The 16,219-nt window shown below is 34.4% G+C and overlaps 4 protein-coding genes across 5 annotated transcripts; 2 read left to right on the plus strand and 2 right to left on the minus strand.

Annotated features, from left to right (window-relative positions):
• The first annotated feature begins 2,751 nt into the window (after window positions 1-2,751).
• Window positions 2,752-4,703, plus strand: LOC17899065 (protein arv1 homolog). Of its 2 annotated transcripts, none has more exons than XM_006304851.2 (9): window positions 2,752-2,912; window positions 3,033-3,080; window positions 3,173-3,262; window positions 3,351-3,396; window positions 3,505-3,578; window positions 3,694-3,779; window positions 3,889-3,955; window positions 4,105-4,180; window positions 4,279-4,703. In XM_006304851.2, the coding sequence occupies exons 1-9, from the start codon at window positions 2,820-2,822 to the stop codon at window positions 4,428-4,430; spliced, it is 732 nt and encodes a 243-aa protein (XP_006304913.1). In that variant the 5' UTR covers window positions 2,752-2,819; the 3' UTR covers window positions 4,431-4,703. The 2 variants fall into 2 exon arrangements, with proteins under 2 accessions (XP_006304913.1, XP_023632800.1); XM_023777032.1 differs by having other exon boundaries at window positions 2,819-2,889.
• Window positions 4,662-6,645, minus strand: LOC17899028 (NAC domain-containing protein 1). The gene is made up of 5 exons (XM_006305023.2): window positions 6,409-6,645; window positions 6,026-6,309; window positions 5,587-5,706; window positions 5,205-5,477; window positions 4,662-5,126 (listed from the first exon to the last, which is right to left on the minus strand). Exons 1-5 carry the CDS (start codon window positions 6,557-6,559, stop codon window positions 4,815-4,817), a joined length of 1,140 nt encoding a protein of 379 aa, XP_006305085.1. The 5' UTR covers window positions 6,560-6,645; the 3' UTR covers window positions 4,662-4,814.
• A 1,057-nt stretch (window positions 6,646-7,702) lies between these two features.
• Window positions 7,703-9,983, minus strand: LOC17898990 (NAC domain-containing protein 1). The gene is made up of 6 exons (XM_006307363.2): window positions 9,760-9,983; window positions 9,369-9,661; window positions 9,062-9,181; window positions 8,504-8,968; window positions 8,255-8,422; window positions 7,703-8,161 (listed from the first exon to the last, which is right to left on the minus strand). Exons 1-6 carry the CDS (start codon window positions 9,908-9,910, stop codon window positions 7,949-7,951), a joined length of 1,410 nt encoding a protein of 469 aa, XP_006307425.1. The 5' UTR covers window positions 9,911-9,983; the 3' UTR covers window positions 7,703-7,948.
• A 3,638-nt stretch (window positions 9,984-13,621) lies between these two features.
• LOC17900876 (NAC domain-containing protein 1) lies at window positions 13,622-15,817 on the plus strand. The gene is made up of 6 exons (XM_023777102.1): window positions 13,622-13,825; window positions 13,923-14,212; window positions 14,297-14,425; window positions 14,865-15,017; window positions 15,335-15,424; window positions 15,513-15,817. Exons 1-6 carry the CDS (start codon window positions 13,684-13,686, stop codon window positions 15,588-15,590), a joined length of 882 nt encoding a protein of 293 aa, XP_023632870.1. The 5' UTR covers window positions 13,622-13,683; the 3' UTR covers window positions 15,591-15,817.
• The last annotated feature ends 402 nt before the right edge of the window (window positions 15,818-16,219 follow it).

The raw sequence follows: 16,219 nt of genomic DNA on the forward strand, positions 1-16,219 counted from the left end.
TATGATTAACATAAAATAACATGTTCACATGTCTCAAATTTTTAGTTAATTTATATCCATCATATTCGTTATACTTCATTGTTTACTATACTCATCATCTTCATAAATTCTATATTAATCTGAACACTTGACACTAGGTGAAACTGCCTCTAGCTGCTTATAGACTCTTAGCCATCAATAAAACAGTGTTCATCTTTCTTTCTTTCTTTTTCAGTTTTAATAGAATTTGAGATTATAATTATTGATTGAGTGGGAAAGAAAAGCTTATAAATTTCATGAATTGTACTATCTGTGCCTATCTCCCTACACTGACAAAGTGTTTCATGGTACATTCTAAGCTAATGGGCAGGTCCAAAAAAAGCCTCTCTTTTTTCTCTCTCTAATGGTCCTATTTTGTTTGTTTGGTTACTCTTGTAATTTTGCTCGGTTAAAGAGATTTTTGCAGGTTATGGGCAGAGAAAATAAAGAGAAGCTAGCTATGGAAGAAGGACTGATCCTCCATCCATATAGTAATTTAATTTATATAGCAGTAAAAAGAACAAAAGGTATGATATGTTTTCACATCGTTTGACTTTTTATGATCACAGATTTCATTAATTTCTCATTTTCTACTAATTCTATATTCTTATTTTGTTATTAACCTCTGGTCAATATCTTTGTTTCGTTTGGACTGTGAATTTAGGTGATTTTTACCAAATCAGGCATCCATCAATAGATCTCCTAAACTCATGACTTCTTTTAAGAATGTTAGATTCTAAATCATCTGTCAATTACTATATATATGCCTCTGAAACACTACATATATATACCCAACCTGTACATACAAATAGACATGCATGCATATGTATAATTAAATATATGCGTTATCATAGTTTATAGTTTCCCATACAAATGCTAATTAACTGACTAAAATAGTTTAGTAGATGCATTATAGTTAAAGTGTTGTCACAAACGAAGTTCTAACTATGGCAATTAATTTTCAGATCATGCTTTACGCATATTTTCTTAAAACATTTAGTTGTCATATCTACCATGCATATATAGGTATGGGCCGAGTGTTAAAATTTTGCATGCAAGATCATCAAATGGAGAGAAGTCATTGGCAGAGATTTGATTTATCTCTACTATATTAAATACAAATACTCCACACCTTATATCATCCAAATTAATTATCTGTGGTGTTTTTATTATTTTCAAGATACAATACATGTACACACATACTTACATATAGTCTTTTTATATATCGATATTTTATGTAAAAAACACAAGACTCGTAATTTCACTAGACGTATTTTTCTTTTTTTCTTTGTGCTAATTAGGATTTGACATGGGAAACATTGTGTATGTTCATATAAATCGAAGCTCATAGATAGGGTTAAGTGTGTTACGAGTACTCTACAACTGTGTGTTGTCAATGGGTAGGTGTATTATACGTGTATATGAGTACACCCTAGATAATATAAGCATACAAATGTATGTTAACTACATGTGTAGCCCACAGATCTTCAATATGGGGGGAACAAAGTTAATGACAAAGGTATATATGTTTAATTAAACGCATTTGCAAAGGGATGATACGATTAACGAAATAGAAAAATACGAATTCCAAATTAAATAGTGTTTACAGGTAGCTATATATAAATATTGTGTAGATGTCTCAAAAGGCTTGTGCATAGTTGTCAAAAGAGTGTAAAATGCATTTTAAAATCTAAAAGAATGCATAGAAAAGAAGATATATGTATAATGAAAGTATTAATTAGTGAAAAGTACGGACGGAATACAAAATTATTAAGATGAATAAAGCAGAGACAATAATATTTAAACATATCCAAAATGATCAGTTGTGTAAGAAAAGAGAGAATACATGACATGCTCCAATTATTGTTTGTTAAAAAATAAAAAATAAATAATTCATTTCTCATTAGATTCCTCCTGACCTAAAAGAGACTGCAAAATATGTAGGCCGGTTAGGGTTTTTTATAGGCATGATTGATCATGATAAGGAAACTTCGTATTGAGCTTAATTAATGGTTTCTTCCCCTTTCTGAGTACACACATTTAAAAGTAGTAATACTTAAACTATTCACTTTAACTTTTAATTGATCGTGTTCCATTTTTATATGTTTCTCGAGAGTTTACTTACTTATCATTAATGGAAACTATTTTTTCCCGAATTTTCATTTCCAAATCTTTCTAATAAAGAAGATACAAGTTCTTGCTTTCTAATACAAACCACTTATTCTTGAACTTACATACAAAAATTACCCAATCAGAAATCATGAAATGTATTTAGAAAATAATATAACGGTGATAACATTGGAGAACCAATAGGCTTTTTTGGTAGGTATGGTCAATTCTAATGAGTGATCTAGACTTTTGAATTATAGTGATTACATAGATAAGTCTAATTGATATGATATCTAAACTATATATTAAAGTGTAGTATATATCTAGCCCTTAAAGTTGAGATCTAATATGTTTAAATTCATTTATATATATGGGATCTACGCATTTCAAAACGCTACAGTCATATGAACAAAGAGAGTTTTATGCAAATTTAACTATCTATAAATTGTAAGTTTGTAACCTATACGATAATCACACCTCTTCTTTAGGGTCCGAATACTCGGTTGAAAGCAAAATTGGGCCTTATGATTATTTAAGACTGCACAAATTAGGCCCAGTTATGAGCCCACTTACGTTTAAATAATAAACTTGACCCAGACCTAATTTCAGATCCGGACCCGGACCCGATTCCGAACTCCAAATGCTCCTTATCCTTCTTCTTTGAGGGAGAGAGCTAGGAGCGATAGAGAGCAATGGCGAGTGAATACAGATGCGTGGGATGTGGGTTTAGGGTTAAGTCATTGTTCATTCAATACTCTCCGGGTAACATTCGTCTCATGAAATGCGTAAGCTTTTACCAAATTGGACCCAATTAGGGTTTTTGTCTTTAGTTATTTATGTATGGTCATTCCTCAAAGTTTCCGTCTTTGATCTTACTTTTTTAAGAACACGTATTGCTTATTTAGGGAAATTGCAAGGAAGTAGCAGACGAATACATCGAGTGTGAACGCATGGTCTGTTAAAGTTTCCATTCTTGGGGTGTTGTTTTGTTTCTTTCCAAATTTTGGTTTTGGTTCTTTGGAATTTAATTCATTCTTTTTGGCAGATTATTTTCATCGATTTAATCCTTCACAGACCAAAGGTATATAGGCACGTCCTCTCCAATGCAATTAATCCAGAAACTGTCAATATTCAGGTGAACTATCTCAATTCAAGTTTCTTGATTTCAAACATATTTCTGATCTGAGTCTAGTTCTCTGATCTTGAAGTTCTTTTTTTTGCAGCATCTGTTGTGGAAGTTGGTCTTTGCGTATCTTCTTCTAGACTCTTGTATCCTTCTGTTTCATAATCTTCTTTTACTATCTAAGTAGCTAGCAGATATGTAGTTAATGAGGTTCCACAGGCAAAATCATTTGAAAAGCCTTAAACTCATCAAAGATAGAAGCTTGTTACTGAGAAGAGTTGATAACAAATCAAGCTTTTATGAGAGCTCGTTTCTTATATGTTTAAAGGTTAATTTTTATTATACTATCTTTTGTATTGGATTACTGTTTCCTCTGAGGTCTATATGTTTAAGTCATTGAGATAGTTTTGAAAGGATACTATAATGTTTTTTTCATATAACAGGTTCTAATCAGCGTTTTATCTGCAAACGCTGCATTTATCTTATCTTTTGCCATTGCTGCTAAATGTTTGCTAAATGAAGTTTCTAGGTGATTCTTCTTCTTCTTCTTAGTTCTTATTATGAGGTTTTTACCCAAAGATTTCAGACTTTTGTCCCCTGAATAAAGAATTATTTATTGGCTTTTAAAAACTTTGTAGAAGAAGAGATATTATGTTGGGGATATTGATCTCCAGTTACTTCAAGATCTTTCTGCTTGCTATGTTGGTATGTTGTACCTTTACCTCTCACTTAAGTCCCGATATCCAAGTACCAAATCTAATATGCATTTCACAATTATCTGCTAAGTTATTCAGGATCGTTGAAACCTGGTATTGTGTTTCTTTGCTCAAAATGGGAATCTTTGATAATTACAGGTATGGGAGTTCCCAATGTCAGTGATCTTCATTGTTGATATACTTATCTTAACATCAAACACCATGGCTCTTGAAGGTCAGACCTTGAATATGTTCTTAATGCAAATTGATTGATCAAGACTGTTTTCTTGTTGTTGTTTTGGAATCTCACATTGCAAGTTGTGTTAAAACCAGTGATGACTGAATCATCAACGACCAGATGCATAGCCGTATGCTTAATCGCGCACTTGGTTAGATTCTTGGTGGGTCAGATCCTTGAGCCGACAACATTCTTGACACAACTTGGATCTCTGGTGCATCTGTCTTCTTTGTTCAGAATCGCATGATCCAGACATCTTCCATTATAGTCTTTTGCTACAATTTGGGTACGTGTAAAGAGACACTACACCATGGAGACATTTGAAGATACTTGGGCTAATGAAGTATCCCCCATGGGTATAGAAGCTTTGGGAGAGCTGACACCAACATGCGCTTTCTTTTTGTTTTTTGTTTTTACTCGAAAAGTTCTTTTGATGCTTAAAAGAGAGATGTGGATACTTTACACAATGACAATGTGGGGATCTCTTCATTATTCACAGCATACACTAGTTGTACGATTATTGTAAAACTTCAGACTTCTAAAAACTGAGCAAAGCAAAGAAACAAAAAAACAAAACAACAAAAACGCACACACAAGAAAGAGAAAAATTGTGAGCATGAGTCGGATTTGACTAAACCACAATGATCCAGCCAATGATGGATATGAGCAATAAGAAGCCAATGATCATGTTCTTGAGATAGTTCCACTTTGAATTCGTTTGAGTCATCTCCTCTAAAACAATCCAGTTATGCTTCACCGTGTTGGTAAACACCTTTTGTTTGACTTGCAAATGCAATACAGGCTGCTTTGGCATCCCTCGTGCCTCATAATTGTGCAAAGGCTCAATAGTGTTTAATGATGAAATATCATCATCAGTGAGAGTATGGTCCGATTCATTCGAACAACCATCACTATCAGTTGAGCTCGAAGTGTCTCTGCAAGTCTACAAAAAGCAAAAGTCGACGTGTAAGAAACAGAAGCCATTCATATTCTGACTTAGTCGTATATGTAAAGGGCTTACCATTGAGTCAGTGTCACTATCACAGCTATCATCGGCCAAAACCCCTGTAAGCGGAGTTTTTGGACAGTGATTACTGGGATTAACTTGCATAATTGACATTATTTCGCTGATTGGATAGTCCCAAATCCTCTGTGGATCATCAACACATGAGTCCTCCAAGTAAGGAACTTGTTGTTGCATATTAAAGTTTCCAAGCTGGTGGCCCTGATTTGCTGAATCAAACTCAGAGATATTGTAGAAAGATCCTAAATATTCTTCAAATGATCGGTCGACCTGATAAAAGAAACAGTTAAGGGAAACATCAAATCAGTTAGACACAAGCTGTTATCGGTTAGCCTAGTAAAAAGTTAAGATCAAACAAAAAGTTAGGAAATAGACTCACCACAGAACCTTCACTATTAGTTGGATTGGGGACAAAAGTGGGAGTGGGATCTGTTGGACAATCAAATAGAAACTTCGTGTCGCGACCCTTGTATTCCAGTCTGCAAATGACATAGGTCCTCTGTAGAATTTCCAGAAGTAAGCACATTAGTTCATTTAGTAAAAATAAAAAATACCAAAATTGAAATCAGCAGCATAGATATCTTCACTGAGATTTCAAACAAAAAGATAAGTCAAACATAGATTTTGAACCTACACTCATCAAACTTATGCCAACGAGACAACCAAAAGAGCCACAAATACAGTAAACTTTTGTACAAGTCTACAGTGTTTAAGTCCAGAATCAAAGGCAAAACGAATTGAAAGAAAAAAAAAAAGAAAAGAAAACATCAACTAAAACAATGAAGACAAGATAAGCAAGAAGTGAATGATGATAAAACCTCATGTTCTGGCAAGAGGTCGTAGTCGTAGTGAAACTCGTGCATAACCCAGTCAGATTTGGTTTGCTGAGAGCCTCGTCCCTTGAGGAAGACTAAAACCCTTTTATGACCAATCTTACCTTGAGCTCCAGTCCAAAACCCCCACTGATCATTGACATCAACAGACTCTCCGGTAAGTTTCCAGAACCCAGAAGGCGTTCTCCTGTTCTGTCGTATCCCATTCTCTCTACGGGAGAAGAAATACCACACAGACACAGGATATTTCGATCTGATCTTCGACTGACCTGAGAAAATAGTTTTTGTTTTTTTAAAAGAAAAACCCTTAATCATGACTCGATCACGGAGGAAAGTGAACAAGTTCAAAAAACAAAGAAGAAGCTTACGGCGCAAGTCCCAAGGATCGTAGCTACAGATGTTGACTTCGGGAATGGCTGTGTCAACGAGGCTGGTGTCTCCTTCGATTTTGTTACGGAGATAGTGACCAACGAGCTCCTCGTCGTTCGGACGAAACTCAAACCCAACCATACCCTCCATCGAAAAAACTTAGATAAAAGAGCAATGAAAACTCTTTATCACGATCGCTCTCTATCTCTTCGATTTTAGATTTTCATTTTTTTCCTTTTTCTTTCTGATTTTGAGTGAAGGGAGAGTGAAGACCGAAGGGTTTAAATAGAAGGAAAAAAATAATGTTTGTTGATTATTTTTAAAATTAGTAATAAGGATATTTTAGTATTCAAATTTGGTATGGTTTAAGATTTCACAGTACCAAAGTCCAGAGTATATCATCAATTTGGTCGATTTATACAAAAGATACAGAATATGGTTTTTGATCAATTTCTTTTTCTTTTTCATTCTCCAACTCAGTTTCGATTAGTATATTATTCAATAAACAAAACACACACAATTGAAAAAGAAAAATGATAAGATGTCATTAGTTTTCCATTAGATTTTATATAACCGGTTTGATGCTTTCAAGGGAATCGGTTTAGTTTAAGGGTATTACAATAAAGAAATAAAGTAGTAATTTAAAAATAAGTTAGCCTTGTCCCAGAAGCTGACGGTGAAAGCTGGGACCCACACGTGAGACACTCCAGATGGGTCAAGTTTCTAGCAAGTCAATACTATATAAGCTAGAAACCACCAAAACTAAACAAATTATTGAACTCACCTTTTTTTTTTTTCATATCTCAAACTACAACTTCTCTTATAAGTATAATTTTCTGAGAAAGAATAATAAACTTGACTTATTCAATAAGTATTGTTTTTAATATTAAAAAAAAATGTTCACAATTACTAAAGTAAATATCTTAAATAAAATTATATAAAATAGAGGTGTATATATAAACCAGTCGCTTTCAGTTCTTTGTGTGAGCTTGACCGTATTTAGTGAAGCACCAAAATTACTTACAAAATTCAAAGATATAATTTTAAAAATTGGAAAATTCCAGCTACAGAAACGTATTCGGAAAGTAGTTGATTGTTTTTTCCTTTTCTTTTGGCCCACGAAGTTGATTATTATGGAAAACTCTAAGAAGTAAAAGAACCCTAGAAAGTAAGCAAGTATCAAGTAGCACGCTCTCACTACCATCCTAAGTAGAAAAAGCTGAGTAAATCATAACCCTTTTCTTATGCAAAACTATATGATCACTTAATATATATAACTATATAAGAACAAGATAACTACACCACAAAACAATACACTAATATAATTATTATTTACATACACACTTTTTTCCCCTTCTTTAAATACATTTTCTTTTCTTTTTTTTGTCCCTCTTTTTCTCTTCTTTACATGTACTAATATAAACACACAACTTCAGACTCTTTTCCTGAGCGGGAAAACAGAGCAGAGTAACCAAAAGGAAAAAAACACACAGAATAGAAATAAAACTGTGACTGTGAGCAAGTATCGGATTTGGCCTCTTAACCAACAAGAATCATCGAACCAATGATGGAGATGAACAATAAGACGCCAATGATCATGTTTTTGAGACAGTGCGACTGTGCATTCCTTTGACTCCTCTTCTCCAAAACAATCCATCTCTGCTTCACCGTCTTCGTAATGATGGATGGATGTCTCTTGATCGAGTCTTCAGCCATTTTCCACTCGCATTCGCTTTTCTGAGTATTTATCACCTGTGCAAGCACACACCAATATCTCATAGTTTAGACGAAATGTTGGTGTCAGATTTTGTATCAAAGTAATGTTTCTCAGTAAGACTGTTCAACCTTTGCTTTGCTCTGACACTGTAATTTCAGCTGCTTTGGCTGCTCTTGTGCCTCATAATTGTGCAAAGCCTTAACAGTGTTCAATGATGGAATATCATCCATAGGAGTATGGTACGATTCATTTGAACTAACAACACTATCAGTCGAGCTTGAAGTGTCTCCAAAAGTCTGTTAAAAGCCAAAAGTTAATGAGTGAGAAACAGAAGCGATATATAGATTATTTCTTCAGTATAAGTGTGAAGTGGTTACCATTGAGTCATTATCACTGCTATCATCAGGCAAAGTCCCAGTCACAGGTTTTTTGGGCTGGTGGTCACTGTAATGCTCTTGCATAAATGTCCTGGATGTCCTTTCATCGACCAAAAACTCGAAGTTTTCTTCAATGACAGGCTTCCAAAAATCCGACTCATTAGGAACTGGTTGTTGCAGGTTGGAATAGTGACTAGACCACTGACCATAATTGGTTGGATCATACTCAGGGAAAGGGTTGAAAGATTCTGAATATCCTTCAACCATGTTAAAGTTTGCACCGAACTGGTGGCCCTGGTTTGCTGAACCATACTCAAAGATATGGTTGAAAGATGATCCTAAATCTCCTTGAACTGGTAGTTGCTGCATATTAAAGTTATCATTAAACTGCTGGCCACGATTAGCTGAATCATGTTCAGAATAAGTGTTGTAAGATGCTGAATTCCCTTGACGTGATTGGTTGACCTGAAAAATGAAACAGTTGAAATCAGTTAGACACAAAAGTTTGTATTGGTCAGCTTTTGAGCAAAAGAAACAGTAAATGGACAAAAGACTCACCACAGAACCAGCACTATTAGCCATGTTGGGGACAAAAGAGGGAGTGGGATCAGTTGCGTTGGCAGTAAGAATGCTCTTGTCGTTACCCTTATATTCAAGTCTGCAGATGACATAGGTATCCTGTAAGCACACAAGTTCGTTAGTGAAAAACATTGGTGAGAGGTACTATCAAAACGCTACAAGCCAAAGATAGATTCTGAACCACAAGTTTTTACTTCTAACTAGCTCAGCTATTTACAAAAACTCATATTCTAACTAAAAATCAGTGAAACTGAACAAAAAAGAAAGAAAGGAAAAAGGAGAAAACCTTGGGATGGTGTGGTAAGAGATCGTAGTTGTAGTGAAACTCGTGGATAACCCAATCGGATTTGGGTTTGTCAGGGAATCTTGCGTCGAGGAAGACCAAAACCCTTTTGTGACCGATCTTACCAGGAAAGCCACTAGAGATGCCCCATTGATCCTTGACGTCAACAGATTCACCAGTAAGCTTCCACTTGCCAGAGCGCGTTGTCCTGATCTGTCGATTCCCATTCCCATACTTGTTTTCTCTACGCGAGAAGAAATACCACATAGGATCCATCGATTTGTACTTTGATTGGTCTGTTCCAATACCAAAACCAAAAAACCAAACCCTAAAAATCAAAAACCCAATCCGATTAAATTTAAGTTTAAATTTACAGGGGAAATTGGAAAGTTACAGCGCAAGTCCCAAGGATCGTAGCTACAGATGTTGACTTCGGAAATGGCTACTTGAAGGAGGCTGGTGTTTCCTTGGATTTTGTCACGGAGATAGTGACCGACGAGCTCCTCGTCGTTGGGACGGAACCCAAACCCAACCTTATCCTCCATTGTTCACAAAACAACCGTCTGATTTCAAATACTAAAGAGCTTCGCTTCGCCGCCGATCGCTCTCCTCTTCTCTCTCTCTCGCTCTCTCTGTATTTTCTCCGATTATATATTTGTTTTTCTGGGTTTGGTATTTATTAATTTGGAGGGAGGAAGACAGTGGAAGCAAGCGTTTAAATAATAACCCCCACAAATATTCATTTAAAAAAAATAAAAATCGTAATATTAATAATGGATGTTGGGTTCAATTGGTATGGTTCTGGTTTGACTGGACCGGTCTTTAACGATTTTGAAAAGTCAAGTCTAAAAATGTGAAATATAAAAATGGGAAAGCCTTGGAAAGGAAGCTGTTGGGCGGTAATAATTGGGTCCCAAAGCGAAAGGTGATCAACTCGAATCTGCCTTCTCTTTCTATTATGCGTGTGAACACTCTTACTAATTTCATCTCATTCGTTTTTAACATTAACTTTTTTTTTTAATGGAAGCTTTTCAATTTTCACCATGTTGTTGAGAGCTGCTTCTTGTCGCAGCAGATGGTTCGTGTGTTTTTTTTCTTCAACCAGGTTTTAAGTGGTTATATTTAAGGCTGTATATTTGGAACAATGCTTATTGTTGTGTGTCTACGAGGCTACGAGGACGAGCTCATAACGACAGATCGATTTCAAAACCGACCAAATTAGACACAACTTAGAAAAAAACGTATCCACCCACCAATACTAAATGATTGATTTTGCCTTAATAAACTTATTACTTTTATTTTTTCAAATATTTGGAAAAGAAGAAGATAAGTGTGGGATGCAAGTATCTCTGGTGACTCGCATTAATTAGTCATGTGGTAGGTTTCAAAGTCTTCCTAAGTGAAGTTTGAATAATTAGCTATAGATCGATCTCTGCCCACCTTTTCTTTTTTTTTTTTTTTGTCTTTTTTAATTAGGGTTTAAAACACATAGTAGATTGTGTTTCTTCTTTTAGTCCTTTTGAAAATATTGATCATGGTTTGTGGCTAGAAGAAACGCTATGTTTATGCCTACATGCCACACAATTTAATGTAACCAAAGCCATGGAGGTATGCAAATACATTTGCTTTTTCATCCCAAAAAAAAAAAAAAGAGAGGAAAAATACAATCCCTTAAAAAAATGTATATATAGAGCTGTAGAGTTGTGGTTAGCTATTTGGAATCCCGAACATTATATAAAAACAAAATCTACAAGGAGATTTGATTTCGTATATTTTTATGGATGACCGAATTAACAGCATATCCATGACCAAAAATTCTTCTACTTTTGAATTAAATGCGCCTTTTTAAAGTACGAAGACCTTTCCTTGTAAGATTTTTTCTGTTATTGATACATTACAAACAAAGAGATAAATACGTATGATAATAATCATAGATCTCAAACATAAATGCGAGGAATAGTTACTTGCTTTAGTTTATTTTGTTCTCATATGGTTTGATATCGCAGGAAACTTTCAATACATGTACATCTATTTTTCAATGCAACTTAATTAAAAAATAAATAAGATAAAAATGTAATGAATTGTTTAAACAAACTTGTATTGCGTTTTCTAGCCTTGTTGGCTGGCATTCTCGTACCTAGCTGGCAGTTGGACAAATCATATACAATAGAGATATGATGTGGACAGATATCACATTTATAAAACCCAAAAATAAAATCTAAAAGGAGATTTGATTATAAATGTATCTCCAAACTCCAAACGACGGAACTTAGGCTACGTTCATAAGTCATGACCAATACTTTCCTTTTCTTTTACTTTTGATAATGCGAAACAGAAAGTAAAAAGAGGACACATACTTCCAAGTGTTGACCAATAGGGGACTTTCCTTGTGAGAAAAGGTCTTATTCATATAATATACCTCTACAAACATAATGTTAAAAGACAAAAAATAAAAACGATTCAAAAAATATAGTTAAGGAGTCAAACTTATTCATTCACATACATATCTTCCATATATAAAAAGACACTTTACCTAATTTTTCTGCCATCATTGAATTACAAATTTACACCTTTCTCAATTATGCCTCAAAAAAGAAAAGAAACAAATAAAATAAAAGAAAAGAAGGGTAAAAAGCTCTTACTTAAAAGCTTAATTATTTGATTAAATTTATATGAAATTGACCTCTAAATTTGGTTAGGGGGGTTTGTTGCCTCCTTCTCCCTCTCACAAAGTCATATGTGGAAAACTTTTTATTGATTTTCAACAATTGTTGAAATTCAGTGATCAACATATTTTAATGTGTAGAAAATTAATTTGTGGGTCTTCGTCTTTTTTTTACAAGATGAAACTACTTAAATACTGCTTTTTATTTGTGTAGATTTAATTAATTAAACAACATTCTGACATCTGTGTTTTATTATTATTATTATTATGGAGAATATGGTAAGCTCGATAGTTTAGACGTACAAAGTTCTACTAAAAACAAAAAAAAAGTTTCGGATTCATAGTTCTTCAGTACACATGAATGATCTTTCGGTACACTGTAACAGCGGTTGATTATCCAAAAATGATTACCATAGAGTTTATAAAGAGCTGGACTGAGCCTTGTGAAAAGCACTTAGCCCACCAATTTCATAAGCCCATAAATAGCACGTTGGACCCAAGCATAATGAACACCTTTGTCTCGTCTTTTACTATATTTTCTTAAACAAAAGCTGCTAATTTTAGTTTCTTACTACATATTTCGCCTGTGTTTATAACATTCCTCAAAAGAAAATTTTAATATTTTCATTTTTTTTTGAAGTTACTATATATATAGTACTCCATATACTAGTGGGGCTCATAAGTGACATGTAAAGCGAAAAAGGTAACCACATTTTCAGCGCAAATTATAAACCTCTGCTTTTTAGTACAGTATTTTTTAAATATTTGAATGTGGAAGATTTTGGGGTTAACATATATTGATATATATAAAGCAATACAAGCCTAACTAAAGATCGTCCAAATTAAATGTTTCGATGTTTATTAGGATCCGATAATAAATACTTTATCAACTGACAAATCCTCCTTTTGGGAAGTAAAGTTCGAGATCGTATCATGTGGTCTGCACTCACAACATATGTGTCCTCTTTCATTTTGGAATTCTAACTTTGACCAGTTTGTTTGTGGTATCCACATGTGCTATCTATGTGTCAGCCAGCAGCAGCTCTTGAAGAGTTGGGAGCCTATGCATGGAAATATTTACCAAATTTTTTTTATTTGTTTTACAATGAATTTAGCATTACAAATTTGTAGATCAAATTTTGAATATATGTCGTTTTTTTGTAAATTGATTAATTTGAAACGCATAAGATCTTGGAGACTCGTCATGGGATGCGAAATTTTACTCTTGTAGAAGGAAAAAAAAAACGTTATTTGTTAGTTAATAGAAAAAAATGAAGGTACGAGGCAAATCAATCTCTATGTCGGCGTGTTGTACTTTGGACATTTGTTGGTATTATTGTAATAACATATCTCATTTGGCCTTATGCCATGCCTACTCATCTATGTGTATGTTTTTGTCGTTTTCTTCAAATTAAAGCACATTTGTTTTTATTGCAACAATTATATTTGATAAATATAGTTAAGCAATTTGTACTTTGTCGACGAAAATTCCCATTATTTAAGCTAGCCTTTACTCCATCAATTAAACTCCTCTCTTGTGTTTTCCTTACTTCTTGTAGCTAACAACCACTAAAAACTCTGCTACAATTTCTATTGTTTCTACGCGTGTCACAACAAGAAACTCTCTGTTTTCCAATTAAAACATATATAGAGATGGTGAGGTGCACATTTAACCCACCTGAGGAAGAGCTCATAAACTATTATCTGAATAACAAGATCACTGAAAAAGATGATCTAGACGGGAAACAAATAAACGAAGTCAATATCTGCCACTATGAACCTGCAGACTTACCTGGTGAGCTATATCCATAAACCTTTCCTTAAAAACCTAATTTCCATGTCTAAAGAATAACATCTCTTTTTGTTTTTTTGTCCATGTGTGATTTGGAAAGGGCTGGCGAAGATAGAATCGAGTCACACTTGGTACTTCATATCGCCGGTGGAGAAGTTTGGGAGGCTTAACCGGACGAAGAGGGCTTCGAGGTCAGGGCACTGGAAGATAACCGGGAATAGTCGCACGGTTAAGGACGTTGATGGCAACCCTATAGGTTTGAAGAAGTTTCTTGTTTTCCAAGAAAACAAAAGATCTTCTACTTGTTCGTCATCCACCACTAACACCCAACAACACAAGGCCAATTGGATCATCCATGAATTTCATTCCTTTCTCCACCACCCCAACCAGGTATATATATATATAGCATTCATTAATTTATAAAAAGGACAAGTGTAGCATTAATTAGTGGCTGATCTCTTATATGATCTGAAGGACGCCTATGTTCTCTGCAAACTAAAGAAAAACACAAGAACTAGACGGACCGCCGCCGTCGCAGATGCTTCCCTAGCGATGATAGATCTGTCTCTCACTTCTGACCCTGTCGTCCTTAATCACTCCCAGGTTATTTACTCTATACTAGAAAGTAGAAGAAACCTATGAGAGCCATAAAAAATATTGTTGGCAAGATTGTGTACATGCAAATTTCATAACTAGGTTTGTCGCTTGTTAGTTAATATTTCAATTTATAAACAAAATTGTTTAGTTTAATTCAGTTTCAGCCTGGATTTTTAGCAAACGTATTTATATATTTATTTTTTATCCATTATTTTCAATTTTCCCTCAATTAAATAGAATCACATAGTCTTAAGAAAGTTAAAGTTTTTAGTTACTCGCTCTTTTGGTTAACGTGGTTCTGCCTTTATTACAAGTTGTTCAGATACAAAACTATATTAGTTTGTTTTCCTCTCTAGTTTAATTTTCAGATGACAGCTTTTTGACAAGGGTTTTGATTTGGTACGAATGAGGTTAATCAGATATAAATTTCTTTGAATATGATTAGGTGATGATGGGGAACAAGAACATTGTCGAAGATAATGGCGGAGATTATTGTAATGACTTAGAAGAGCTTCTCCCAGAATTTCACACCACTAATTGGTTTGATTACTCTCAGTTCGATCACTTTCTTGAGGGAAGTTTTATCAATATAACACAGGTACATACGTTATTAATTCGTTTTTCTATGAATTAGCGTGGTGGTTAAGTTATTTATTGATTTGTTAAGATTCATATGACCATAATTCGATTTTCTCCCGGATGGTCAAAGCGACCATTTGTAAAGTGGGAACACAATGTTTTTAGAATACTCCGTACCTAGTTTAATCTACTAACAAAAAAAAAAAAAAATACTTAAGAAATTTTGATTAGCATTTTATGTTCACAATATACCGTATATAATATTAACTTTATTGTGTATTGCAAATGTCAAAATTTACTAGTACTAATTAGCAAAATTAATGTTTAACTGCACAGCCAATAATATTGGAAGGAGGCGAATCCAGCGGTCTCCCTTCCGGAGAAAACGGCCACGTGTACGGACCAAACACCAGGGAAAACTCCAATGTGAGACAACTTTAACGAAATGTTTATTATTAAAAATAAAAATAAAAACAAAAAAGGTAGGCTTTTTTGATTATATTATGTCCCGTAGCATTTGGGAGAATGTTGTGAAGTGGTAGAAGAGGTGGCCCAGGGCATGTCTCCCACCAGACGCAACAACCAAATCTAATTTTGCCCACCGGTTTGGCTCACGTGGACGCATAAGATCACGCGCCGCTCTTTCTACTTTTCAACAATATGCTCAGTTTCCAACTACTTGAAGTATCTTTACAAGTTTCCTCTATTATATTGTACTATTTGCTTTCTTCGTACCATGTATGTATGTAGTTCACGGCCTCCCATGATTTATTTAAAGATAAATCTAAAAGTGGTAGGCGCATTTGTATGATACGGCCACATTGCACCCAGATGGCCAGGTCAATTAAGACGAAAATATAAATAATTTCACTCTCTTTTCTCTCTATGGAGTTTCATCTTTGCTTTCTTATTCTTTGAAACACAATACTAAACCCCTATGTCACGAATTGAATTGAAGATTATACGACAAACAACTTCTACCCACCTCACAATTACACTTTCAGAATTGAAGGGTGATTAAGCTCAATTTCCACTTTCAGAATTACCACAATAGATACCCTTGTCTTCACTTTTAATCTCTACTTTGCAGACAACATATGCTCTCTGTCCACATATTAAGGAAGTTTTTTTAAAACCCACAAGAGATCTCACTACAACAGTTTGAAATTATATGGTCAAAAATATCAAATACCCACATGGAGACCAAAATTTATTCAACTC

The sequence above is a fragment of the Capsella rubella genome, unplaced genomic scaffold (assembly GCF_000375325.1).
Source record: "Capsella rubella cultivar Monte Gargano unplaced genomic scaffold, Caprub1_0 scaffold_1, whole genome shotgun sequence".
Classification (NCBI taxonomy): Eukaryota; Viridiplantae; Streptophyta; class Magnoliopsida; order Brassicales; family Brassicaceae; genus Capsella; species Capsella rubella.

Coding starts and splice junctions, on each gene's coding strand:
- LOC17899065 (XM_006304851.2), top strand. CDS start 2,820: ATGGCGAGTGAATACAGATGCGTGGGATGTGGGTTTAGGGTTAAGTCA. Junction 3,081..3,172: donor ACATCGAGTGTGAACGCATG/GTCTGTTAAAGT, acceptor TCTTTTTGGCAG/ATTATTTTCATCGATTTAAT. Junction 3,956..4,104: donor TCTTTCTGCTTGCTATGTTG/GTATGTTGTACC, acceptor TGATAATTACAG/GTATGGGAGTTCCCAATGTC.
- LOC17899028 (XM_006305023.2), bottom strand. CDS start 6,559: ATGGAGGGTATGGTTGGGTTTGAGTTTCGTCCGAACGACGAGGAGCTC. Junction 6,310..6,408: donor CGATCCTTGGGACTTGCGCC/GTAAGCTTCTTC, acceptor CTATTTTCTCAG/GTCAGTCGAAGATCAGATCG. Junction 5,478..5,586: donor CTAATAGTGAAGGTTCTGTG/GTGAGTCTATTT, acceptor TTCTTTTATCAG/GTCGACCGATCATTTGAAGA.
- LOC17898990 (XM_006307363.2), bottom strand. CDS start 9,910: ATGGAGGATAAGGTTGGGTTTGGGTTCCGTCCCAACGACGAGGAGCTC. Junction 9,662..9,759: donor CGATCCTTGGGACTTGCGCT/GTAACTTTCCAA, acceptor GTATTGGAACAG/ACCAATCAAAGTACAAATCG. Junction 8,969..9,061: donor CTAATAGTGCTGGTTCTGTG/GTGAGTCTTTTG, acceptor TTCATTTTTCAG/GTCAACCAATCACGTCAAGG.
- LOC17900876 (XM_023777102.1), top strand. CDS start 13,684: ATGGTGAGGTGCACATTTAACCCACCTGAGGAAGAGCTCATAAACTAT. Junction 13,826..13,922: donor TGAACCTGCAGACTTACCTG/GTGAGCTATATC, acceptor TGATTTGGAAAG/GGCTGGCGAAGATAGAATCG. Junction 14,213..14,296: donor TTCTCCACCACCCCAACCAG/GTATATATATAT, acceptor TATGATCTGAAG/GACGCCTATGTTCTCTGCAA.